This window comes from Scyliorhinus torazame, chromosome 10 (genome assembly GCF_047496885.1).
Source record: "Scyliorhinus torazame isolate Kashiwa2021f chromosome 10, sScyTor2.1, whole genome shotgun sequence".
NCBI classification, from domain to species: Eukaryota; Metazoa; Chordata; class Chondrichthyes; order Carcharhiniformes; family Scyliorhinidae; genus Scyliorhinus; species Scyliorhinus torazame.
Window position 1 is genome coordinate 7,923,279 of NC_092716.1, and position 27,131 is coordinate 7,950,409.

The following is a 27,131-nucleotide window of genomic DNA, read 5'->3' on the forward strand; positions in this document are numbered from 1 at the left end:
TCCATTCACAATCGGCGGAGAGAATCTCGCCTCCCAGGACTGGCGCCCGACCGAGAATCACGTAGCTGGGGGCCCGGGAAACCAGACCATGGGTTTTTTAGGGTAATTTTACGATTCATCGTGAGCTGGGAGCAAGTGGAATCTTCCCTTCCCCTTGGCGTGTGAGCGAGGGGCTTTGCGGATATTGCAGCTCTGAGTGCCAGCGAAGCTGGATCCTGATGGGATTCACATTTCCAATGTCTCCCACTGTCTCCAAGGATCCCAAATCAGGCGGGACTGACTTGCCTTGGGCTGAGGGTTACACAGTTTCCAGATCCTAGAGGTCTCTACTCTAAAGCAGAAAATTCAACCACCTCACCCCCCTCCCCACACCCCCTCCCCACATCCCCTCCCCTCATTCCCCCCAGCCCCCTCCCCACATTCTACCCACCCCCCCTCCCCACATTCCCCCCTCTCCACATTCCCCCCTCCCCAAATTCCCCCCTCCCCATATTCCCACCTCCCCACATTCCCCCTCCCCACATTCCCCCCCCACCCTCACCCCACATTCCCCCCTCCCCACATTCCACCCTCCCCACATTCCCCCCTCCCCATATTCCCACCTCCCCACATTCCCCCTCCCCACATTCCCCCACCCCACCCCCTCCCCACATTCCCCCATCCCCACGTTCCCCCCCTCCCCACATTCCCCCTTCCCCGCATTCCCCCTTCCCACATTCCCCCCTCCCCACATTCCCCCCTCCCCACATTCTCCACCTCCCCACATTCCCCCCTCCCCATATTCTCCCCTCCCCACATTCCCCCCCACCCCATCCCCACATTCCCCCCTCCCCACATTCCCCCATCCCCACATCCCCCTTCCCCACATTCCCCCCTCCCCACATTCCCCCCTCCCCACATTCTCCACCTCCCCACATTCCCCCCTCCCCATATTCTCCCCTCCCCACATTCCCCCCCACCCCCCTCCCCACATTCTCCCCACCTCCCTCCCCACAGTCCCCCCTCCCCACATTTCCCCCTCCCCACATCCCCCCCACTCCCTCCCCACATTCCCCCCTCCCCACATTCCCCCTCCCCACATACCCCCTCCCCACATTCTCCCCCTCCCCACATTCCCCCCTCCCCACATTCCCCCCTCCCCATATTCCCCCTCCCCCACATTCCCCCCACCCCTCCCCACATTCCCCCCATCCCACATTCCCCCTGCCCCACATTCCCCCTCCCCACATTCCCCCCTCCCCACATTCCCCCCTCCCCACATTCTCCCCCCTCCCCACATTCCCCCCTCCCCATATTCTGCCCTCCCCACATCCCCCACATTCCCCCCTCCCCACATTCCCCCCACCCCTCCCCACATTCCCCCCTCCCACATTCCCCTCCCCACATTCCCCCACCCCCTCCCCACATTCCCCCCTCCCACATTCCGCCCTCCCCACATTCCGCCCTCCCCACATTCCGCCCTCCCCACATTCCCCTCTCCCCACATTCTCCCCTCCCCACATTCCCCCCTCCCCACATTCCCCCCTCCCCATATTCTCCCTTCCCACATTCCCCCCTCCCCCACATTCCCCCCTCCCCACATTCCCCCCTCCCCACATTCCCCCCTCCCCATATTCTCCCTTCCCCACATTCCCCCCCCACCCCCTCCCCACATTCCCCCCTGCCCACATTCCCCCTCCCCCACATTCCCCCTCCCCACATCCCCCCCCCACATTACCCCCCTCCCACATTCCCCCCTCCCCATATTCCCCCCTCCCCACATTCCCCCCCACCTTCTCCCCACATTCCCCCCCCCACCTCCCTCCGCACATTCCCCCCCTCCCCACATCCCCCAGCCCCCTCCCCCCCCTCCACACAGTAGGGAAGTTTGAGAATGTTAAGTGTGGAAGTATTTCCGGATCGGGAGCTGCAGTAGTTCAGCAGGCACAGGGGAGGATGGGACAACGGGATCGTTTGGATTTCCTTCACAAACTTCCAACTCAAATCTGTTTGTTACTGCCGCTAACTCCACTTTCTTTATGTCTATTAATAGAGGATGCCTCCTTATTCGTCACTGCTCACTTGGTGATTCACATTGAAGACTTTGAGGAAGAGGTGCCCGCCCCAATTCTGGAATATTCCGGTGATTTCCTGTGCACGCCACGGAGAGATGGGCAGTCAATCGCCATCACTGCCTCGTACCGCTATGGAAGAGGAAACAGGCAGCCTCTCAGCTTCTCTGTTGATGGCAAACCAATGGAGAAAAGGAATTGGAAGATCAATCAAGTTAATGGTAATACAGAAGCTGCAAATGCAGTTTGACCTGCTGTCCAGGGGGGGTGCCAGCGGCGGAGTGTGTAAAGGGGGTGGCGTCTGAGTATGGGGAGAAGGCCAGCCGGCTTTTTGTTCATCAGCTAAGGTGGCAAGAAGCTACTGGAGAGATTGTGCACGTGCGGACGCCAGGAGGAAGGAGGGTTGTTGGTGTCCACCCCAGAGGTCTGGGCCTTTTATGAGGGGCTTTATATGTCGGAGCCATCAGAGGACGAGCAAGGAGTGGCAGAGTTCTTAGAAGATTTGGAATTCCCCCAGATGGGGGAGGATCTGGGGGGGGGGGTGTTGGGGGCGGCGTTGGGGTTGGAGGGGGTTCGCACGACCTTGGGGAAGATGCTGATGGGGATAGACGCCGGGGCCAGGTGGGTTCCCAGTAGAATTCTATAAGAAGTTTGGGGTTAATTGGCTCATTGGTGATATGGATGTTTAATGATTCATTGTAAGAGGTCTTACAACACCAGGTTAAAGTCCAACAGGTTTATTTGGAATCACTAGCTTTCGGAGCGCTGCTCCTTCATCAGGTGAGTGATTCATTGGCATGGGGGTCACTCCCGGAGACGTTGGGGCAAGGGTCCGTTTCCGTCCTTCTGAAGAAGGACCCCACAGAGTGCGGATCGTCTCGGCCAATCTCTCTGCTCAATGCGGATATAAAACCTTTGGCTAAGGTTTTAGCGTTAAGGTTTGAACCCTGTCCCCTGGAGGTTGTGGGGGAAGATCAGACAGGCTTGGTGAAGGGTAGGAAGCTGGCGTCCAACTTGAGGCGGTTACTGAACATGGTTCTCACGCCGGCGATACGCATGAACTGGAAAAGGCTCCGATAGGGTTAAATGGAGCTCCCTGTTCGCGGTTCTGGGGAAGTTTGGGATCAGTCCTGGGTTTGTTTTGTGGGTACAGCTGCTTAATGAGGCTGTATAGGGGGATGAGGCAGGCTGGTCCTATGCCTGTTGTTTTTCACCCTGGCGACTCAGCGATTGGCAATTGCCTTAAGGGCTTCAGACAAGTGGAGAGGGATTGTGAGGGGGGAGTGCAGCACAGGGTGTGTTTGTATGCCGACGATCTTTTGCTGTACATAAGGGACCCGGCGACAGTGATGGGGGATATTATGGGGGTATTGAAGATAACCCCATATAAACTAAACATTGGGAAGTGTGAGTATTTTGTGGTTAGGCCCCTGATGGGAGGAGCTGGGTTGGGGGAGAGGGAGGGGGGGGCTGTCGTTTCGTCTCGCTGGGACTAGTTTCCGCTATCTGGGGGTCCAGGTGGCGCGGGATTGGACACAGCTTTGCAAATTGAATTCCACTAGCCTGGTGAGTAGGGTTAGGGCGGATTTACAGAGGTGGGTCAGCCTCCCATTGTCGCTGGCTGTTTAGCACGGGGCTAAATCGCTGGCTTTGAAAGCAGACCAAAGCAGGCCAGCAGCACGGTTCAATTCCCGTAACATCCTCCCCGAACAGGCGCCGGAATGTGGCGACTAGGGGCTTTTCACAGTAACTTCATTGAAGCTTACTTGTGACAATAAGCCATTTTCATTTCATTTCGGATTGGTTTGGGGACCAGGAGGTTACTTGGGTGCGAATGGAGTCAGGGTCATGCTAGGGGTCGTGCCAGAGGTCATGCTACGGGTTGTGCTTGGAGGCGCTGGTGACAGTATCTCTGCGTTTGCCCCAGTGAAATATTCTTCGAATAGAGTGGTCATCTCCACGTTAAAGATAGGGCGACAACTCTGCCAGCATTTTAACCTGTGGGTAGCATCGACGTGGACCCCGATCTGTAGGAACCATCTGCTCGAACTGGCGAAATTGGATACCACGTTTGGGGGGTGGAAGGAGAAGGGGTTGGAGAGGGTGAGGGTCTTGTATTTGGAGAGTCGGTTTGTTAGCTGGGAGGACCTGAAGGGAGAAAGCAGGACTTGTTCAGGTATTTTCAGGGGCCGGACTGGGTTCAGCGAGCGGTTTTGACGTTTCTGGAAGCGGCCCTTCCACTTTGCTGGAAAGGATTCTGTCCTGTGCCGGAGGGGGACAGCCCATCTGGGGTATACAGACGGATCACGGGGGAAGAGCAGGTTTCGGTGGAGGTGGTGAAAGCCAGGTGGGAGGAGGAGCTGGGACCCATTTTGGAGGAGGAGGTGTGGAGTGCGTCTCTCAGCAGGGTGAACGCTACGTCATCCTGCGCGGGGTTAAGTTTTATACACCTCAAGGTGGTGTTCAGGGGACACATCACCAGGGCCGGAATGAGCCGAGTGTTTGAGATGGGCGTGAGCGGTGCTCGAGAGGGCTTGCCAACCATACCCACATGGTTTGGTCCTGCCCCAGGTTAGTGGGTTTCTGGGGGACTTTTTTTCAACACCCTGTCGGCAATCGTGGACATGGATCTGGAGCCCTGTCCATTAATAACGATATTTGGATTGTGGGACCAGCCGGTTTTGAGGACGGGTGTGGGGTAGATACTTTGGCCTTCATCGTGTCGCTGGCTTGGCAGAGGATTCTGCTGAGTTGGAGGCAGGGGGCATCTCAGGGCCGCATCGCGGCTGGGTGATTTGTTGGCAGTTTTGTACCTCGAGAAGGTCAAGTTCACGGTGAGGGGGCCAATCGACGGGTTCTGTTGTAGATGGCGGCCATGGATATTCCACATAAAGGATCTGGTTACGGTTAGCTGTTGGGGGGGTGGGTGGAGTTGGGGGGAATGGAGGGGGGGGGCGGGTGTTCCAGGTTTTCTGTGGAGGGGGCTGTTATAGTTGTTGATAGGAGCTTATCTTTTTGGACATTGATACATGTTTTACTGATGTTTTGTTTTGATTTGAATAAAATGTTAAAAGTTCAATAAAACATACTTTTTAAAAAAAGTTAATGGTACAATGTTGGGATGTGCGGGCAGTTATAGAAATCCAAGGGATAATTTTCATCCTCACTGGACTCAGTGTCAGATGTGGTTCAATGGACTCACATCACTGAGGCTGAAGGTTGTCAGGTCCAGTCCAATGCCTGAGACCTGAGCAGGGCCTGGTGCAGTACTGAGGGAGCGCTGCACTGTCAGAGGGTCAGTACTGAGGGAGTGCCGCACTGTCAGAGGGTCAGTACTGAGGGAGCACTGCACTGTCAGAGGGTCAGTACTGAGGGAGTGCTGCACTGTCAGAGGGTCAGTACTGAGGGAGTGCTGCACTGTCAGAGGGTCAGTACTGAGGGAGTGCTGCACTGTCAGAGGGTCAGTACTGAGGGAGTGCCGTACTGTCAGAGGGTCAGTACTGAGGGAGTGCCGCACTGTCAGAGGGTCAGTACTGAGGGAGTGCCGCACTGTCAGAGGGTCAGTACTGAGGGAGTGCTGCACTGTCAGAGGGTCAGTACTGAGGGAGTGCTGCACTGTCAGAGGGTCAGTACTGAGGGAGTGCTGCACTGTCAGATGGTCAGTACTGAGGGAGTGCTGCACTGTCAGAGGGTCAGTACTGAGGGAGTGCTGCACTGTCAGAGGGTCAGTACTGAGGGAGTGCTGCTCTGTCAGAGGGTCAGTACTGAGGGAGTGCCGTACTGTCAGAGGGTCAGTACTGAGGGAGTGCCGCACTGTCAGAGGGTCAGTACTGAGGGAGTGCCGCACTGTCAGAGGGTCAGTACTGAGGGAGTGCTGCACTGTCAGAGGGTCAGTACTGAGGGAGTGCTGCACTGTCAGAGGGTCAGTACTGAGGGAGTGCTGCACTGTCAGATGGTCAGTACTGAGGGAGTGCTGCACTGTCAGAGGGTCAGTACTGAGGGAGTGCTGCACTGTCAGAGGGTCAGTACTGAGGGAGTGCTGCTCTGTCAGAGGGTCAGTACTGAGGGAGTGCCGTACTGTCAGAGGGTCAGTACTGAGGGAGTGCCGCACTGTCAGAGGGTCAGTACTGAGGGAGTGCCGCACTGTCAGAGGGTCAGTATTGAGGGAGCACTGCACTGTCAGAGGGTCAGTACTGAGGGAGTGCTGCACTGTCAGAGGGTCAGTACTGAGGGAGTGCTGCACAGTCAGAGGGTCAGTACTGAGGGAGTGCTGCACTGTCAGAGGGTCAGTACTGATGGAGTGCTGCACTGTCAGACGGTCAGTACTGAGGGAGTGCTGCACTGTCAGAGGGTCAGTACTGAGGGAGTGCCGCACTGTCAGAGGGTCAGTACTGAGGGGGTGCTGCACTGTCAGAGGGTCAGTACTGAGGGGGTGCTGCAATGTCAGAGGGTCAGTACTGAGGGAGTGCTGCACTGTCAGAGGGTCAGTACTGAGGGAGAGCCGCACTGTCAGAGGGTCAGTACTGAGGGAGTGCTGCACAGTCAGAGGGTCAGTACTGAGGGAGTGCTGCACTGTCAGAGGGTCAGTACTGAGGGAGTGCTGCACAGTCAGAGGGTCAGTACTGAGGGAGTGCTGCACTGTCAGAGGGTCAGTACTGAGGGAGTGCTGCACAGTCAGAGGGTCAGTACTGAGGGAGTGCTGCACTGTCAGAGGGTCAGTACTGAGGGAGTGCCGCACTGTCAGAGGGTCAGTACTGAGGGAGTGCTGCACTGTCAGACGGTCAGTACTGAGGGAGTGCTTCACTATCAGAGGGTCAGTACTGAGGGAGTGCTGCACAGTCAGAGGGTCAGTACTGAGGGAGTGCTTCACTATCAGAGGGTCAGTACTGAGGGAGTGCTTCACTATCAGAGGGTCAGTACTGAGGGAGTGCTTCACTATCAGAGGTGTGTCTTTTGGATGGGACATTAAACCATGGTCCCAGCTGCCTGCTCGGGTGAATGTAAAGGATCCTATGACAGTATTTTGAAGAAGAGCGGGGGTAGATCTCTCCTGCGTCCTGGCCAATACTTATCCCTCACTCAAGTCACAAAAATGGTTATCTGTTCATGATCATGTTGCTGTTCGTGGGATCTGGCTGTGTGTCAATTGGCTGCCAAGTTTCCTACATTATAAGAGTGACTGCACTTCAAAAAAGGTGATTCATTGGCTGTGAAGTGCTTTGAGAGATCCTGAAGCTGTGATCTCTATGTTTCTCGGATGTGTAAAGTATTACTCCCAGTCTGACTCACTGTTCCTTTCAGAAACTCACGCCTTTCTGGCTATCGCACTCAGCTGGGTTGATCCAGGATTGTACCAGGTTCCCATCATTCTCAGTGCGAAAGGGGAATCCAGAAAACAGCACAGTGATCTATTACCAGGTAAAACAAGGTGGTTACACATTGTGACAACACCTGGGCTCTGCCGATCCATTTGCTGCTCTAAATGTACATATTGATAACTGTTATGTTTCTGAATTAATTAGTTGCTTCATTCAGTTACTCGATATTCCAGTGAATAGGAAACGTGAAAAGAGAGGATATTTGAATCTGTTGTAGGCTGATTTCGTTTTTGTTGTTTTAAGTACTTTAAAGTTTCTTGCTGGTTTCTGTGTAATTCTGTAATTGGTAAATAAACATGTTAATTAATTTTAGCCTGATTGTAAGGGATTGACACTGAAATTTCTATCACGGTTCTTGAGAATGCGGTGGAAATCTAATGTAACCTCAGGTGTATTTCCGCTATTATTACTATTCCTTTCACTACACGCATGTTGCGTTTTTTATATTTAATAGTAAATTTGTTCAATAGAACTTGACTTGTGTTGTGGCGACAAGATGAGGTGCGACAGAACAAAGGCCTTTAAAATTCTGAGGCATTTTGATGGAGTAGACACTGAGGCCAGAATTGAATGCTCCCCTTCCATGGTGAGGGGCAGATAATCAGGATAGAGTGCGCAGGGTGGGTGGGGGGCACCATGCCACCTCCACACTGGTTAAATCTGTGCGAGAAAAGCCCCTTGGCAGCATTCCCACCCCCACACTACCATTCGTCACCCGTAGGTGGGCAATTAATGACCAATTAAGGGCATCATTACGCCACTGCTGGCATTACCCCGTGGTGGGCAGGGGTGCCGGGGGGGGGGGGGGGGGGGGGGGGGGGCGTCATGTGGAGAGCGTGAGAAGCAATTCTGTGTGGGGTTGTTCGTGGGCTCCTGGGGCGGGGGCAGAGCGGGGAGGATCCTACAGTCTAAGGCACACGGTGCCTGATCGAGGGACTGGGCATTGGGGAGGGGGGAATGGGGCGGGGGGGGGGGGGGGGGTGGATCATAGAATCATAGATTTATAGAATTTACAGTGCAGAAGGAAGCCATTCGGCCCATCAAGTCTGCACCGGCCAATACAAAGAGCACGCTACTCAAGCCCACGTGTCTACCCAATCCCCGTACCCCAGTGAAATGAAATGAAATGAAAATCGCTTATTGTCACAAGTCGGCTTCAAATGAAGTGACTGTGAAAAGCCCCTAGTCGCCACATTCCGGCGCCTGTTCAGGGAGGCTGGTACGGGAATTGAACCGTGCTGCTGGCCTGCCTTGGTCTGCTTTCAAAGCCAGCGATTTAGCCCTGTGCTTAACCAGCCCCCGACCAGTAACCCCCACTTAACCTTTTTGGATACTAAGGGCAATTCAGCATGGCCAATCCTCCTAACCTGCACGTCTTTGGACTGTGGGAGGAAACCGGAGCACCCGGAGGAAACCCACGCAGACACGGGGAGAACGTGCAGACTCCGCACAGACAGTGACCCAGCTGGGAATCGAACCTGGGACCCTGGAGCTGTGAAGCAACTGTGCTAACCACTAAGGTACCGTGCTGCCCTCGGGGGAAGTATGCCGTCAGAGGGGAAGGTACGCTGTGAACTATCCCCTGCCATTGACTTTGACTCCCTCTCCCACTCTCTTCCCTTCGACCCCCACCCTCCCTTCACTCACCTGTGACCTGGGATCCAATGGCGACACTGGGCCGCAGGTGGGTGTTGCGTTGGCCGCAGCCAACGCCTGCCTTGTGGGCACTGCCACTCACGCCTCTATTGGTCAGCAGCTCTTGGTGGGAGGGGCTTCTGCCCCTGGGGTCCTTGATCCTGGGGAAGGCCCGCCGCTGAGCAGCAACGTGCCTGAGCACTGTTGATACGATGGGCCTTCTCGAATAGAGGCGACACGCGGCTCTCACTGGCTCTCCAGCTGGAGGCTGAAACCCCCTATAGCCTGCATTAAACCCAGCCCAGAGTGTTCCCACTTCCAGGGATTAACAAACCGAGAGGATGCCAGAATGAGATAGTTGGCAAGAAATTTAAGAACTCCTTAACCCAGAGTGTGGTGAGAATGTGGAACTCATTAACAAAAGTGAATAGTGTAGGTGCATTTGGTGTAGGAAGCTGAGGAAACGCATGCGCATGGGAGAATGGAATTGAAGGTAATGATGATAGTTCGTAAGATATAGCAGCAGAATTAGACCATTCGACCCATCAATAGTTTTTTAAATTTATTTTTAAAAAAATAATTTTTATTCAAGGTTTTCATAAAATATCAATAACAAAATGAGAAAAAAAAGAACCCAACAGGGTTAAGTACAAAACACAATCTAAAAAAGCAACCCCTCAGACCCCTCCCCCCCGTACCTAAATAATAAATTAACATTAACACCCCGACTTAACACAACAGGTGTATACACCCCCTCAGACCCTCCAGTGTAAATAACATAAACAAAAATAAAGTGACCCCCCCCCCCCCGAGCTGCTGCTGCCATTGACCAATGTCTAGCGTTCTGCCAGAAAGTCTAAGAACGGTTGCCACCGCCTAAAGAACCCTTGTACCGACCCTCTCGAGGCGAATTCCACCCTCTCCAATTTAATGAACCCTGCCATATCGCTGATCCAGGATTCCACGCTTGGGGGCCTCGTATCTTTCCACGGAAGGAGAATCCTTCGCCGGGCTACCAGGGACGCAAAGGCCAGAATTCCGGCCTCTTTCGCCTCCTGCACTCCCGGCTCCTCTGCCACCCCCAAATATTGCGAGCCCCCAGCCCGGTCTTACCCTGGATCCTACCACCCTCGACACCGTCCTCGCTACGCCCTTCCAAAATTCCTCCAGCGCTGAGCATGCCCAGAACATATGGGTGTGATTTGCTGGGCTCCCTGAGCACCTAACACACCTGTCCTCACCCCCAAAGAACCGGCTCATCCTTGTCCCGGTCATGTGTGCCCTGTGCAGCACCTTAAACTGTATGAGGCTGAGCCTTGCGCACGAAGAGGAAGAATTCACCCTCTCAAGGGCCCACGTCCCCTCCTCAATCTCCTCCCCCAACTCCTCCTCCCACTTACCTTTCAACTCCACCACCGAGGCCTCCTCCTCCACCTGCATCACCTGGTAAGTTTCCGAGATCTTCCCCACTCCCACCCACCCCCCCGAGAGCACCCTGTCCTGTACTGTGTGTGGCAGTAGCCGCGGGAATTCCACCACCTGCCATCTGGCAAACGCCCTTACCTGTAAGTGCCTGAAGGTGTTCCCCGGGGGGAGCCTGTACTTCTCCTCCAGCTCACCCAAGCTCGCGAACTTCCCGTCCACAAACAAGTCCCCCAACTTTCGTATCCCTGCCCTGGCCACCCCGAAAACCCTCCACCTGTTCTTCCTGGGGCAAACCGGTGGTTCCCCCGTAATGGAGTCCACGCCGAGGCCCCAATTTACCCCCTATGCCGCCTCCACCGCCCCCAAATTTTGAGGGCTGCCACCACCACCGGACTCATGGTATACCTCCTTGGAGGGAGTGGCAGCGGCGCCGTTACCAGCGCCCCCAGACTCGTACCCACACAGGACGCCGTCTTCAGCCTCTTCCATGCAGCCCCCTCCCCCTCCATCACCCACTTGCGCACCATCGTCTCATTGGCAGCCCAGTAGTACCCACAAAGGCTGGGCAGCGCCAGCCCCCCCCCTATCTCTACTCCACTCCAGGAACACCTTTCTCACCCGCGGAGTCCCTCGCGCCCACACAAACCCCATTATACTCCTGTTAACCCGCCTGAAAAAAGCCTTCGGGATAAACACGAGGAGGCACTGGAACAGGAACAAAAACCTTGGGAGCACCGTCATTTTGATTGACTGCACCCTACCCGCCAAGCACAGCGGCAACGCGTCCCACCTCTTGAACTCCTCCTCCATTTGCTCCACCAGCCTTGTAAAGTTAAACCTATGCAGGGCCCCCCAGCTCCTGGCCACCTGGACCCCCAAATATCTGAAGCTCCTCTCCGCCCTTTTTAGTGGGAGCTCGCCAATCCCCTCTCCTGGTCCCCCAGCTGAACTACGAACAGATCGCTCTTCCCCATATTGAGCTTGTACCCCGAAAAGTCCCCGAATTCCCTCAGGATCCTCATTACCTCTGGCATTCCTCCGCCACATATAGCAGCAGGTCGTCCGCATAGAGCGACACCCTATGCTCCTCCCCACCCCGCACCAACCCCCTCCAGTTCCTCGACTCTCTCAGTGCCATAGCCAGGTGTTCAATCGCCAGTGCGAAGAGCAGGGGGGACAGGGGACACCCCTGTCTCGTCCCTCGGTGCAACCGAAAGTACTCGGACCTCCTCCTATTTCTGGCCACACTCGCCATCGGGACCTCATACAACAGCCTAACCCACCTGACAAACCCCTCCCCAAACCCGAACCTCTTCAGCACCTCCCACAGGTACTCCCACTCTACCCTATCGAAGGTTTTCTCAGCGTCCATCACCACCACTATCTCCGCCTCCCCCTCCCTCGCCGGAATCATGATAACGTTCAAAAGCCTCTGCACATTCGCGTTCAACTGTCTCCCCTTCACAAACCCCGTCTGGTCTTCATGGATGATCTGCGGCACACAATCCTCAATCCTCGTGGCTCAGACCTTCGCCAGCACCTTGGCATCTACATTTAGCAAGGAAATCGGTCTGTAAGACCCACATTGCAGGGGATCCTTGTCCCGCTTCAGGATCAAGGAGATCAGTGCCCGGGACATTGTTGGGGGTAAAGCCCCCCCCTCCCTTGCCTCATTAAAGGTCCTAACTAACAGTGGGCCCAACAGGTCCATATATTTTTTATAGAACTCGACCGAGAAACCGTCCGGCCCCGGTGCCTTCCCCGCCTGCATGCTTCCTATCCCTTTGATCAGCTCCTCCAGCCCAATCGGGGCCCCCAGTCCCGCCACCAGTCTCTCTTCCACCTTTGGAAACCTCAATTGGTCCAGGAAACGGTCCATCCCTCCCTCCTCCCGTGGGGGCTCGGATCGGTACAATTCCTCGTAGAAGTCCCTGAAGACCCCATTGATGCCAACCCCACTCCGCACCACGCTCCCTCCCCTGTCCTTAACTCCCCCGATCTCCCTAGCTGCGTCCCGCCTCCGAAGCTGATGCGCCAGCATCCGGCTTGCCTTTTCCCCATACTCGTAGACCGCCCCCTGGGCCTTCCTCCACTGCACCTCCACCTTCCTGGTGGTCACCAGGTCGAATTTGGCCTGGAGGCTGCGCCTCTTCCTCAACAATCCTTCCTCAGGCTCTTCCGCATACCTCCTGTCTACCCTCACCATCTCCCCCACCAGCCTCTCCCTCTCCCCCCCGCTCCCTCATCTCCTTGTGGGCCCAAATGGAGATCAGCTCACCCCTCACCACCGCCTTCAGTGCCTCCCATACCATCCCCACTCGAACCTCCCCGTTGTAGTTGGTCTCCAAGTACCTCTCTATACTGCCTCGGACCCGCTCGCTCACCTCCTCGTCCGCCAACAGCCCCACCTCCAAACGCCACCGCGGGCGCTCGTCCCTCTCCTCCCCATCTCCAAGTCCACCCAATGCGGGGCGTGGTCCGAAATGGCTATTGCCGAATACTCGGTATCCTCTACTCTCGCTATCAGCGCCCTACTCAAAATGAAAAAGTCGATTCGAGAATAAGCCTTATGGACATGTGAGAAGAATGAAAATTCCCTAGCCCCCGGCCTTGCAAATCTCCAAGGGTCCACCCTTCCCATTTGGTCCATAAATCCCCTCAACACTCTAGCCGCCGCCGACTTCCTACCCGTCCTAGACCTGGAGCGAACCAGTGCCGGATCCAACACCGTGTTAAAGTCTCCCCCCATTATCAGGCCCCCCACTTCCAAGTCTGGGATCCGACCCAACATACGCAGCATAAAACCCGCATCATCCCAGTTCGGGGCATACACATTGACCAGTACCACCCTCTCTCCCTGCAACTTACCACTTACCATTATGTACCTACCGCCATTATCTGCCACAATGCTCGACGCCTCGAATGACACCTTCTTTCCCACCAAGATCGCCACCCCTCGATTTTTGGCACCTAGCCCCGCGTGAAACACCTGACCTACCCACCCTTTCCTCAGTCTTACCTGGTCTGCCACCTTCAGGTGTGTCTCCTGGAGCATAACCACATCCGCCTTGAGCCCCTTCAGGTGCGCGAACACGCGGGCCCGCTTAACCGGCCCATTCAGTCCCCTTACATTCCAGGTTATCAGCCGGATCAGGGGGCTACCCGCCCCCCCTCCCCTGCCGACTAGCCATAACCCCTCCTCGGCCAGCCACGCGCCCGCACCCCACACCCGGTCCGTTCCCCACAGCGGCATACCCCCGTCTCAACCCCCCCCCCCCCCCACTCGCTCCAGCTCCTCGGCCTTAGCAGCAGCAACTCGATTCCGCCCCCCCCCCCCCCCCCCCCACCGGCTAGGACCCATCCTAGCTGGTTTACTCCCCCCATTGCACGTCCGCAAGTCAGCTGACTCCTGCTGACCCCGGCCACTCCCGCCTCCCCTTCGACTCCTCCCATTGTGTGGCACACCCTCCTCTCCCGCTCCCCATCCACAGGCTGCCCCCTCCCCCTAAGCGCGGGAAACAATCCTCGCTTCCCCGCCCCGGCCCCCACCCCACCCCCCAGTCCTCGGTGCGGGAAAAAAGCCCGCGCTCTCCACCTACCAGGCCCCGCCACCAACCAAAACAGTGCCCAACCCGCTCCATCCACCCTCCCCAACCCGAAAGAGAAAAACACAGAGAAAAAGAAACCCAAAACAACGCAAAGGCGCCCCCCCCGAACCAAAAATAGGCATAACATATCCACCGCAGTCCCCAATCGCCCACCCCGACCCTCAGTCTGTGTCCAGCTTCTTGGTCTGAACAAAGGCCCCCGCCGCCTCCGGAGACTCAGAATAATGGTGCCGGTCCTTGTAGGTAACCCACAGTCGCGCCGGCTGCAGCATGCCAAACTTCACCCCCTTCCTGTGCAGCACCGCCTTCGCTCGATTGTAGCCGGCCCTCCTCTTCGCCACCTCCGCACTCCAGTCCTGATATATCCGAACCTCCGCGTTCTCCCACCTGCTGCTCCTCTCCTTCTTGGCCCACCTGAGCACGCACTCCCGATCGATGAACCGATGGAACCGCACCAGCACCGCCCGCGGAGGCTCGTTAGCCTTGGGCCTCCTTGCCAACACTTTATGGGCCCGTTCCAGCTCCAGGGGCCCCTGGAAGGACCCCGCTCCCATCAGCGAGTTCAACATGGTGACCACATAGACCCCCACGTCCGGCCCCTCCAGCCCCTCTGGGAGGCCCAGAATCCGCAGATTCTTCCGCCTCGACCGCTTCTCCATCTCCTCGAACCGCTCCTGCCATCTCTTGTGGAGCGCCTCGTGCGCCTCCACCTTTACCGCCAGGCCTAAGATCTCGGGCGAGATTCTCCGACCCCCCGCCGGGTCGGAGAATCGCCGGGGGCTGGCGTGAATCCCGCCCCCGCCGGTTGCTGAATTCTCTGGCACCGGATATTCGGCGGGGGTGGGAATCGCGGCGCGCCTGTTGGCGGCCCCCCCCCCTGCGATTCTCCGGCCCGGATGGGCCGAAGTCCCGCCGCTAAAATGCCTGTCCCGCCGGCATAGATTAAACCACCTACCTTACCGGCGGGACAAGGCGGCGCGGGCGGGCTCCGGGGTCCTGGGGGGGGGCACGGGGCGATCTGGCCTGGGGGGGGGTGCCCCCACGGTGGCCTGGCCCGCGATCGGGGCCCACCGATCCGCGGGCAGGCCTGTGCCATGGGGGCACTCTTTCCCTTCCGCCACCGCCACGGTCTCCACCATGGCGGAGGCGGGAGAGACTCCCTCCACTGCGCATGCGCGGGAATGCCGTCAGCGGCCGCTAACGCTCCCGTGCATGCGCCGCCCGGAGATGTCATTTCCGCGCCAGCTGGCGGGGTGGAAATTCGTCCGGCGCCAGCCTAGCCCCTTAAGGTTGGGGCTCGGCCCCCAAAGATGCGGAGCATTCCGCACCTTTGGGGCGGCGCGATGCCCGACTGATTTGCGCCGTTTTGGGTGCCAGTCGGCGGACATCGCGCCGATACCGGAGAATTTCACCCCTCGTCCTCATTGTCAGAGATCTTTTGTCGAGCCTCTCGGATCGCCACCCCCTAGGCCGTCTGTGTCTCCAGCAGCTTATCAATAGAAGCCTTCATCGGCTCTAGCAGGTCCGTTTTAATCTCTCTGAGGCAGCGCTGGATACCCTCCTGTTGCTCCTCCGCCCACTGCCTCCACGCTGCCTGGTCTCCGCCCGCCGCCATTTTGTCCTTCTTCCCTCGCTTCTTCTGGTCCACCACCACCTTTTCTGTCGCCCCGCTCCTAGTTAAAGCCATATACTGACGGGGAGCTATTATTAACTCCTTTCCACACCGGGAAACGTCGAAAAAGTGCCCTTGGGGGGCCCTGAAAAGAGCCCAAAAGTCCGTTTTTGCGGGAGCCGCCGAATGTGCGACTGAGCTCCGCATAGCCGCAACCGGAAGTCGAGAGGGAATCCTTTTGGCAGTGTTCGCTTCACCTATCTGCCCCAAAACGTCTGTGGAAACTCCTGAAAAAGGTCTGGGAGTCCGTTCCAGAAGGGAGCTGCCGAATGCGTGACCTACTCCTCCATGGCCGCCACCGGAAGCCTCGTCCCCGCTTCTTCAATGGCCTTGGTAGATCTTTTCACAGTTGTTCCCTCTGCTGCTAGAATTCACCTTTAATACAGGCCCTCAAGTCAGATTGCAGCTTTAATCTTGCCCTTCCCCCGCCTGCATGCTGGAAGAGGCCCCTCTCTCCCCTGTAGTTACAGCCAAATCTTTTACTGTTTCTGCCGGGTCTGGTAACCAAGAGACATACCATTCCTGGGGGACACTGTCGGAGGAATGTTGCAGTCTTCTTCCCACACCGGGAAATGTCAAACAAATGCTGTGGGGGCCCTGTAAAGAGCCCAAATGTCCGTTCCAAGCGGGAGCTGCCGAATATGCGACCTAGCTCTGCATAGCCGCACCCGGGCGTCCGGCCCATCGATAGTTGATATACAGCATGAAGACTGATATAGACTGATTGGAATGAATGCTAGTTTGTGTACTATAAATTCTATCTAATTTTTTGAAGGAGGAAGTCTAAACAGGTAATAATGGTGTTTGGCTACTTTCATTCTTGACTGAACCGCAAATATTTCAAAGATCTGTTTATTTCGGAATAGGGTCACCGTGCTGTCATTAAGTCTTGGGCTGCCTGTTATTACGTGGTGGCACTTTCATTAGTGCTTCCAATGTTTGAAAGTTGGGCGTCACGTGAATAACGAAGACGCTCCCTTGCATAAATTGAAAGATGACCTTTAAAGAAAGGGCTTTCAATCCAACATGGAAAAAAACCTGCTCATCAGATTGGCTCATTTATTATTTAACGCTGCCCACTCGATCTCACAAAATAAGCTTGGATGCATTTATTGTCTAGCAAAAATATTTATTATTTATTATCCAGGGAAGCCAGCAAAGCACATCAGTGAGACGGGAATAGAAGGATGTATTAATAGGATGAGGTGCAAGGAGGAGGTTGGCGTGCAGAATAAATATCAGAGCTGGGCAGAATGGCCTGTTTCGCTGCTGTGCATTCTGTGTTTTCGTTCGTTCACGGGATGTGGGCGTCGCTGGTTAGACCAGCATTTATTGCCCATCCCTAGTTGCCCTTCAGGTGGTGGTGAGCTGCCTTCTTGAGCCGCTGCAGTCATTGAGGTGTAGGTACACCCACTGTGCTGTTCGAGAGAGAGTTCTAGGATGTTGCCCCAAACCTGGATAAATTGGATTATAATACAGTACTTATTTACTTCCCCTCTTATCTTAACAATTGCACACAGAATTTAAGTTTAACATGGATTACAAAGTACATTCTAAACTACATGTGTCTCATTAACACACAAAGTCTCTTTTAAGCACACCGGATGACTGTGGTAAGATGCACTCCTCTCTGAACCCAAGTGAATGTCTGTCAATTTCTCCTCAAAAACTCCCCAGATGATTCTTATACTGTGAGCCACCTTGTCTCACTGAATCCGGCTTCTATCACACGAATGATTTCAGATTCCACTTTCAAAAGTCAACTGAGATGGGTGGGCTGAGGAAAATTCCCCAGAGGAACTCCTGTAATGCTACATAATTGAAACTGCAGACCACTCTGAGAAGCAGAACTCTCATTGTAACTAGTCAACTTCAATCAGTAATAGTCAGTCGTGAAGGAGAAGAAGTCTTTTTTTTCTTCGTGTCACTCCTGCCCGATCACCTCTTCCATTCCCATCCTCCAGGGGGCCTCGGCAATGCTGGACGGTGAAACGGTGATTTACTGTATTCTGAAGACACACAGCACTGAAACGTTAACTCTGGGCGGAATCGTGAGGCAACGTTCGCCATCAGCGAGAACGGTGATGCGGGCGGAAAGTACGCAGAGAATCGGGAACGGCGATTCTCACCGGCGAGATAGTGTTTCCCGATTTTCCAGGCCTCTTACTGGTGCCAGGGGGCCCAGGCAATTCCGACTCCGGGCCGGGCGGGTGGGGTTCAGTTTCGGCATCTCTTGGGGGTTTGGATTCTGGGCAGCCATGGAGACAATCGCAGTGGCAGGTTTTTTTTCATTGGGATTGAGCAGCAGCGAGATCGACGTGCCCAGGAACAGTGCCCTGGTGATCCTCCAGGAGCAGGACCACAGATGGTGGAGCCTTGGAGGAGACACGGCCATGAGTGTTTTGACGTGGAACGTCCGACCTCCAGATGTCAGGGGTCCAGGGGTCCCGAGGGGGACGGCGGACCACCTGTGCCAGGTGATGCAAGAGTTGGCACCACATGGACTGGGGGGGTCACCCACTGCCTGTGACTCAGAAAGTCACTGCCGCTCTGAACCTCTATGCCAGCAGCTTGATTCAGGGCTACACGGGTGACCAGTGTGGCACTCAGCAGGGCACAATTGCATAAGGGAGGTCACGTGTGTGTTATTTGTGAGGGCCCACGTGTACTTGGACTGGGATCACGCGGGCCAGGACGCAAGGGCCATAGGCTTCACCCCCATAGCAGGCATGCCCCAGGTGCAGGGTGTCATTGACTACACCCACATGGCCCTGCGGTCTCCATGGCAGCATGGGCGCTATTTCTGAACCGCAAGGGATACCACTCCCTCAATGCCCAGCTCACCTGTGATCACGCCTTGCACACCGTGCTGGCGTGTGCCTGTTTCCTGGAGTTACAGGATAGTTACACCTTGGGACGTTCACAGATCCCAGATGTTTTTGAGGGAGAGCAGCAGCTGCAGGGATGGAGTCTCGGGGACAAAGGGTACCCACTCAGGTGGTGGCGGATGTCGCCAGTGCGGAGGCCCGAATCCCCGATGAGACGTACTATAATGAGGCACCTGCACCAACATGTGCGCTGGTCAAACAGGTGATCGGCCTCGTCAGGATGCGGTTCCGATGCCAGGACCAGTCGGAGGGAGCCCCCCAATACAGCCCCCAGAGGGTGTTCCGCATCACTGGGGTCTGCTGCACAACCTGGCACTGCAGCGGGGAGAGCAGCTGGACCAGGAGGAGATAGAGGAGCCACATCTCCTTGGATGAGGAGGAGGACGTCGAGGAGGCCGGTGGAGGAGGAGGAAGCTCAATGGACGCACGTGTGCCGGCACTTCATTTTTACATTCGGCACTTCACAACTCTCCAGACTCAACATAATTTCAGATCAAACCCAATGTTCCTATATTTCCCAGACAGCAAGTACTGGTAATGGTTTTGTTACATCTTCCCCTCTTGTCGTTTAATCTCTTCTGCCCCCACCCTATCACAAACATTCCCTTTTGCTCCTTCCTCCCTCCCACCTTTCCCTGCCTCTGTATTTGCTGAAAACCTGACACATCCCAAAGCCTTTCCAATTCTGATGGGAAATCCATTGACCTGAACTATTAACTCAGTTTCTCTCTCTACAGATGTTGCCCAATCTGCTGAGTATTTTCAGCATTTGCTCTTTTAATTTCACCTTCTTCCATTGCTTTTGCAGTGACTATCTGTACCTGCAGCTCCAGTGAAGTTTGCAAGATTGAGGTGGGGCCTATTCCGGGTAAACCCACCATCTTGACGACTGTGGCCACCATTGCTGGTACATTCGGCGTGATAGGTAAGTGGCTCAGTTCATAAGAGGTGATCTCATTGAACCATATTAAATTGTTCAGGGTAAATGCTGAGCAAGTGCTTCCCCTGCCTGGAGAATCCAGGAGACACAGTCAGAATCTCAGAATAAGCAGTCACACTGAGATGAGGAGACATTTCTTCATTCAGGGCAGCACGGTAGCACAGTGGTTAGCACAATTGCTTCACAGCTCCAAGGTCCCAGGTTCGATTCCCGGCTTGGGTCACTGTCTGTGCGGAGTCTGCGCGTTCTCCCCGTGTGTGCGTGGGTTTCCTCCGGGTGCTCCGGTTTCCTCCCACAGTCCAAAGATGTGCAGGTTAGGTTGATTGGCCATGCTAAATTGCCCTTAGTGACCAAAATTGCCCTTAGTGTTGGGTGGGGTTACTGGGCTATGGGGATAGGGTGGAGGTGTTGACCTTGGGTAGGGTGCTCTTTCTAAGAGCCGGTGCAGACTCGATGGGCCGAATGGCCTCCTTCTGCACTGTAAATTCTATGAAATCTCAGAGGATTATTAACCTTTAGAATTCGTGGCCTGTGGAAGTACAAACAAACATCTGAATTAGGAGCAGGTGGAAGCCACTCGCCCCCTCGAGCCTGTCCTGCCATTCGATAAAATCATAGCTCATCTGATTGTGACCTCTACCCCCACGTTCCTGCTGACCCCGATAACCTCTCAGCCCCCTGGTTACCAACAGTCTATCTCGCACTGCCATGAAAGTATTCAAACGCTCGGCTTCCACCACCTTTTCAGGAGGAGAGTTCCAAAGACCTCTGATAACATTTCTTCTCACCTCTGAAATGAGTGAACCATTATTTTTAAACAGTGACCCCTAGTTCTAGATTCTCTGACAAAGAGGAACCATCCTCTCCACATCCACCCTGTCAATACCCCTCAGGATTTTATATGTTTCAATCAAGTCGCCCTTTACTCTTCTGAACTCCAGTGGATACAAACCTAACCCTTCCAGCCTTCCTCATAAGACAACCCACCCATTCCTGATATCAGTCAAATGATGTTCATCCACTGAGCATGTTCAAGAGAAGATTGATCAATTTTTGAGCACGAAGAGAATTAAGGAGAATGTAGATAGTGAAGGAAGATAGAATTAAGATCGAAGGTCAGCCATGATGTGTTGGGTGTTCTGGATCACATACAGGCCACCAACACTTGAAGTAGTGCAACACTATTTTATTAAAAGGTTAACTATTTAAACATACTTGAACTGTGGGTAAATACGATACCAGCTTTAACTAAAGACCTTTGCCTTGTCCTAACCAGTCGATGCAGTCAGCACATGGTGAATGTCTGTGCTGCAGGCTGTGAGCTCTGTGCTCCTAGCTAGCTGCTACTCGAATGAGCGGGAACTCTGATGTCCCCTGTCTTTATAGTGCGTGTGCTCTCACTGGTGATTGGCTGCGGTGTTGTGTGTGTTGATTGGTCCCACTGTGTGTCCATCAGTGTGTGTCTGCACCATGATATACTGGTGTATATTATGACAAGCCATGATCTTGAATATTGGTGCAGGTTCAAAGGGTGAAATGGTCTACTCTTGCTCCTAGGTCTTTTGTTTTCATGGTTCCGGGCGGAATTGTCTGGCTTCCCATTGGCGTGTTCCTCTACAACAGGAGGCTGCCCTGCCATTGGCCGGTGACAGGATCTTCTGGTCCAATCGCTGTCCATGGGATTTCCCATAGAATCCACACTACGCTGCCAGGGAACCTGCGGTGGGGTATCGCCATAGGCGGTTTGGAAGATCCCGCAGGCGTCATCAGCCTTAAGATCTCACCCATCAAGACTAAGAATCTGACTGGTAAACGTTTATTGAATCCCCATGAGGATTGATGTGGCAATGCACTGGGCAAGTTGTGGAGGAACGTTTAATTGAAACCCTGCCCTATCACCTGTGGGGGTTGGGGGCGAGAGAGAGAGTGAAAGGAAAGAAAAGTTGAAAGATATTGGATCAAAAACTATCAGCTGTGGTACTCTCTTACCTCTGAATCCTATGTTTGTAGGTTCAAACCCCACTCCAGAAACTTGACCCCTAATTTAGGCTGACCACTATTGATGTCAATCCTGAGGGAATGCTAATCTGTCAGAGGCTCTGTCTTTCAGAAGTGATGTTAAAATGAAGAGCCGTGTACTCTGTCAGGTGGATGGAAAAGACCCCATAACACTATTTCAAGAAGAGTGAGAGAGTTCCCAGTTAATTAGGGGCAGCACAGTAGCACAAGTGGATAGCACTGTGGCTTCACAGCGCCAGGGTCCCAGGTTCGATTCCCGGCTTGGGTCACTGTCTGTGCGGAGTCTGCACGTTCTCCCCGTGTCTGCGTGGGTTTCCTCCGGGTGCTCCGGTTTCCTCCCACAGTCCAAAGGCGTGTAGGTTAGGTGGATTGGCCATGCTAAATTGCCCTTAGTGACCAAAAAGGTCAGGATTGGTTATTGGGTTACGGGGATAGGGTGGAAGTGAGGGCTTAAGTGGGTCGGTGCAGACTCGATGGGCTGAATGGCCTCCTTCTGCACTGTATGTTCTATGTTCTATGTTAAAATTTGCCCTTCAACGAACGTTACTAAAAATAGGTTACCTTGGTTCTCATTCTGGGATTCTCCTGTGTACAACTTGACTTCTACAGTTCCTACTTTTCAACAGTGACGACATTGATAATGTCCTTCACTGGGTGCAAGGTACCTTGGGAAGCCCAGAGGCTGTGAAAGATGCTATTGAAATGCAAGTTCCTCCTTTCTTTGTCCGTGTGGGGCAAAGTTTAGAGGAGATGTGCGAGGCAGGTTTTTTATGCAGAGGGTGGTGAGTGCCTGGAATGCGTTGCCAGGGGAGGTTGTGGAAGCAGATACATTAACGGCGTTCAAAAGGCATCTTGACAAATACATGGATAGGACGGGTATCGAGGGATACGGCACAAGGAAGTGCTGAGGGTTTTGGCAAAGGTTGGTATCATGACTGGTACAGGCTTGGAGGGCCGAAGGGCCTGTTCCTGTGCTGCATTGTTCTTTGTTCTTTGCTATTTTGAAGATTAATTCTCCACCTTCCTTCTCCCTTCCCCGTGGGCAGGCTTTTTCCTGATCGTTACCTTGGTGCACCTGTCCATTAATGGAAAACAGCACAAGAAGAGGAAGCGAAATGTCAGCATTGAATCCGCACCTTTACGTTTCTCAGCCTAACGTGGACCAGCTCAACGCACTGTCACCAAGCCAACCCTCCGACCAATTGGATTGCTTATTTTCAACGTCCTATTGAATATGTGGGGAGGACAATCAGAATATACACTTGGATCAAAGCGCAAACTCAATTTCTTCTCATTTGTTTATCACTATAACATTATTCACCACTGAGTTTATCATGATTGTACAAGGGTTAGAAGGTAGAAGAAATCTGCTCATTATAGAGAATACCTAGGAGATTTAGCGCTTTTTAACCCCTAATCTTAACTAAACTAGCTTTACACTCCATTAACTTTCATTCAGTGTAAAATTGGACGGGATACAACAGAGTCACGGAGGTGCAATCCTCCTGAATTGACTTTGATCCCCTGTAGTATCCCGGCGGCACACATTGTCCAGACTACATGGGTCCCAGAGCATCGATGCCGTGTCAGGAAGACACCATGAAAACCACCACAGAAAACTAACAGGCCCAGAAATAGCAGCTGGCCCCCCGCCTCAGTGATGGTTGGAGGGTTGGTCTGGACACTTGCTTCACCCCCCCTCTTCCTTCTGGGAGAGGCAGAAAAAAAACCCAGGGGTAAAGACCTCAGGACCAATATGGGAAAAAGTATTCTGGAGATTCAATCTCCAAACACAATCAGACTCGAACAAAATCAGTGTGAAACACAATAAATCAGGTCTGTCCAGCTCACCCACAGTGACCTGATCGTCACTGAGCAGCATATGCATGAGATTTGATTTGATGCATCTTTGCATGATGCAAAGATGAGTAATCCTGCAACCTTACATCACCCAGTTTATCGAAATAATCCACCGCATCCTTTGTGGCTCCCAATCATCCTTGCTCCAAGAAAACCTCTCCACTGTATAGTCCTCATTCACTAAGTGCTGTGTAATGGGTATGGGATTATAATATATATATATATGTGTTTGTGTGTGTATAATATATAATAGATGGTCTATTGGGAGAATGATTATATGCATTATAATGGGAGTGGGATGCACTTTGTACAGGGTGTACTGAGTGAACAGTACATTATGTACATGAATTATGCATTTGTATATTGGACGTGGTATATTATTTACACCATACATTATGAACATGTTATGTTAGGTATGTGATATATTACATACATTATATACCATACCCATGGTATATTTGGTATGTGCAATATTATGTGTGAGGTATATTGGCCACATGGGATTCTGGGTCTGTGGTATACTTTAAGCGTGGAGTATAATGATTATGTGGGGGGCTGATTATGTGGGATATTGACTACTGATTTCTCCCCTGTGCAGTACTTACCCTGTGTGCCACCTGCTCCTCACTGTCTAACCATTCTGCTGAGGAGCTCACTCATCGAAAAACTGGAGTGAGCTCAAGTGAGGAGAGGAAACAGTTTAATTAAAACCCCAAGCAATCAATCTCTATCTGTGCTTGCAGGCGTGTATAGATGAATTTATCTCTGCGATGGAAAGGCAAATTGTATTTGTGCCGGAGGCCTCATTAATTAAGAGCTATCTATGTTTATATTTGTATGAAATGTGAAAGTGTTCTACCTTCGCAATGATAGAGTACCCATTAAAACATGCTGTATAACTGCAGAGTCTCACTTAACATGGATTTCCTTAAAGTCCTTGTGCCTGAGGAGGACAAAAGCAATGAATATATTGGTGAATAAGTGTCTAATTTCATCTTTGATGTATTCTCTCTACAAAATGACAAATATACAGAGATGAGTGAAACAATAGACTCAATCAGCCCTGTTCTGTTCCTATTGTATCATCTGTTGGTATCACTGCGTCAGCCAGTGAGTTGGAGATGGGGAATGTGGTGATATGCATCACTGTAAATACACAAGGGGTTAATGTACATACACTATGACTAAGTAAACACTAGAGGGAGCACCAGAGACGTCATGACATGCAGACATACAGCTAATGAACACATAGAATAGGACACGACCAATGGGCAGTCAAGACACCCAGAGGTGACACTACCACAAGGGGGCATTACACAACCCATATATAAGGACAGGGCACACATGCTCTGTCTCTTTCCACAGGCGACACTTAGAGAGTAGGACAGGGGCAGATCAGAAGCATCACACCCACCACGTGGCTTAGAGCAGACTGGTTAGTTAGACTGAGTTACTACAGCAAGATTAGCAGGAGAGTCGAACTCATAGAGAACTGTGCTAATGGTTCAATAAATCACATTGAACTTACTTCAAAGTCTGGAGTATCTTTTGGTCAAAGCTGCATCGAGTTGCAGCCTGTGTTATCCCAGAGTACATAACAAAACAGGGAAAACTGACTGCAGGCTTCACAATGAAACATTTATTCTGCAGCCAACAGAGGCTGTGGTCAGATTTGGAGTTTTGGAGTTTTCACCACATAGGGCGCGATCTACACGAATGGGAACTGAGCCCCATAGCGAACACGTTTAGCCAGGTGTTTCCCGGCGCTCGGAGCGACAGGACACATCACGCTATTGAATGGCCTTTCGGGTAGATCGGGGGTCTCGTGGGGAACCTGCGACCTCAGTCCCGTTTTTGCACCGAGGAATGTGCTCGCTGGAACTCCTCAGTGCAGGGAGAGATCGGGGCGCCACTTTTAAACGGCGTCCCGATCTCTCAACCCGCAAACCCCAACTCACCTGCAAGGAGCCCTCGGTTCCCCCTCCCCGCACCGGGCGCCCCCAGACCCGATCCCCATCACATGCCCCTGCCAGCTGGCAGTGCTACCTTGGCAGTGCCTGGCTGACACCTTGGTGGCACTGCCAGGAAGGCAGGCTGGCAGTACCACACTGCCCAAAGGGCAAGCACCTAGGGTCCTCCAAGCCCCTCGGAGACCCCCGCGAGTGCCGATCCGTCTGGTCCCCGTTTGTGGAGACCAGCATTGAACGACATTCGCCCGAGGTCTCCAAGGCAAAGGGGTTAGATCCCATTCCTTGGTTAGATGTCAGGAATGCATAATAGAATGCATGGAATGAATACTAGCTGTCTCACTCTAATATGTAGATTTTCCAGAAAGTGACCCTGCCCGCAATGGGCGGGATTCATATCACGAAATCTCACGAGATCGCGTTAGATCTCACGAGGCGTGGGGGAGCCGGGTAGATCCTGGAAGAGGGATCCACTGGCCATGCTGCTACTTGGGCGCAACGCGGTCAGTAGATGCCGCCCAATACCTTCCATCTCCTACCCACGTCCTACCATTGGGAGCCCATCATGTCCATCCTCGCTGTGGAGTACCAATTGGTCCCCTTAGTTAAGGAGGCATAAACTTACTTTGGAGTGAGTTCAGAGAAGGTTAACTGGTCTGATTCCCGGGACGAAGGACTTTGTCTTATGGGGAAAGATTGAGTAGATTGGGCCCATAATTGCAATTTAGAAGAACAGTGACCTAATTAAAACAAATGGGATTTGAGTGGCCTTGATGGTAGATGCTGAGAGGCTGTTACCTCTCCTTGAGGTCTAGAACCAGGGGTCACAGTTAAAAAATTTAGGATCTCCCATTTAAGACGGAAATGAAGAGAAATTTGTTCTCTCAGAGAGCCATTCGTCTGTGGAATTCTCTCCCCCAGCAAGCAGTGAGACCGGCTCATTGAATATATTCAGGGCCGAGTTAGACAGATTGCTGATCAACTGGGGAGTCGAGGGTTATGAGGGGGCAGATAGGAACGTAGAGTTGAGGCGACAGTCAGGTCACCCATGATGTTACTGAACAGCGGTGCTGGCTCAAAGGGCCCGAGCTCCTGGTGTTCTCACAGTGGCCCATCCAACCCACATGAGCTTTGGGAAAGGGAACGTGGGGAGAATGAGTAGCATCGTGGGTCAGATCTCCCAATGGACGAGCTGGATTTTACAGAGGGAACAACAGGAGAGGTAGGTCAGGTTTTCATAGAATTTCATAGAATTTACAGTGCAGACGGAGGCCATTCGGCCCACCGAGTCTGCACCGGCTCTTAGAAAGAGCACCCTACCCAAGCCCACACCTCCACCCTATCCCCATTACCCAGTTACCCCACCCAACACTAAGGGCAATTTTAGACACTAAGGACAATTTAGCATGGCCAATCCACCTAACCCGCACATCTTTGGACTGTGGGAGGAAACCGGAGCACCCGGAGGAAACACACACAGACACGGGGAGGACATGCAGACTCTGCACAGACAGTGACCCAAACCGGGAATCGAACCTGGGACCCTGGAGCTGTGAAGCAATTGTGCTAACCACTGTGCTACCGTGCTGCCACAGTAATGATTCTGGAGGTGAGTTAATGATTCTGGAGGTGACGAAGGGAATGGATTCAGGTTATAGTGGAAGTGGTGAATTCATTTGTAAAGAACA

At 53.4% G+C, this 27,131-nt stretch overlaps 1 protein-coding gene across 3 annotated transcripts in view; it reads left to right on the plus strand.

Annotated features, from left to right (window-relative positions):
• Positions 1–24,380, plus strand: part of cdh16 (cadherin 16, KSP-cadherin) — a 151,534-nt gene extending 127,154 nt beyond the window's left edge. For all 3 annotated transcript variants that reach the window (XM_072517794.1, XM_072517795.1, XM_072517797.1), the window contains 4 exons: positions 2,033–2,272; positions 7,353–7,469; positions 19,466–19,582; positions 22,663–24,380. In XM_072517794.1, the coding sequence (XP_072373895.1) occupies positions 2,033–2,272; positions 7,353–7,469; positions 19,466–19,582; positions 22,663–22,772 (584 nt within the window). In that variant the 3' untranslated portion in view covers positions 22,773–24,380. The remainder of the gene's footprint in view (positions 1–2,032; positions 2,273–7,352; positions 7,470–19,465; positions 19,583–22,662) is intronic.
• Positions 24,381–27,131: the final 2,751 nt, after the last annotated feature.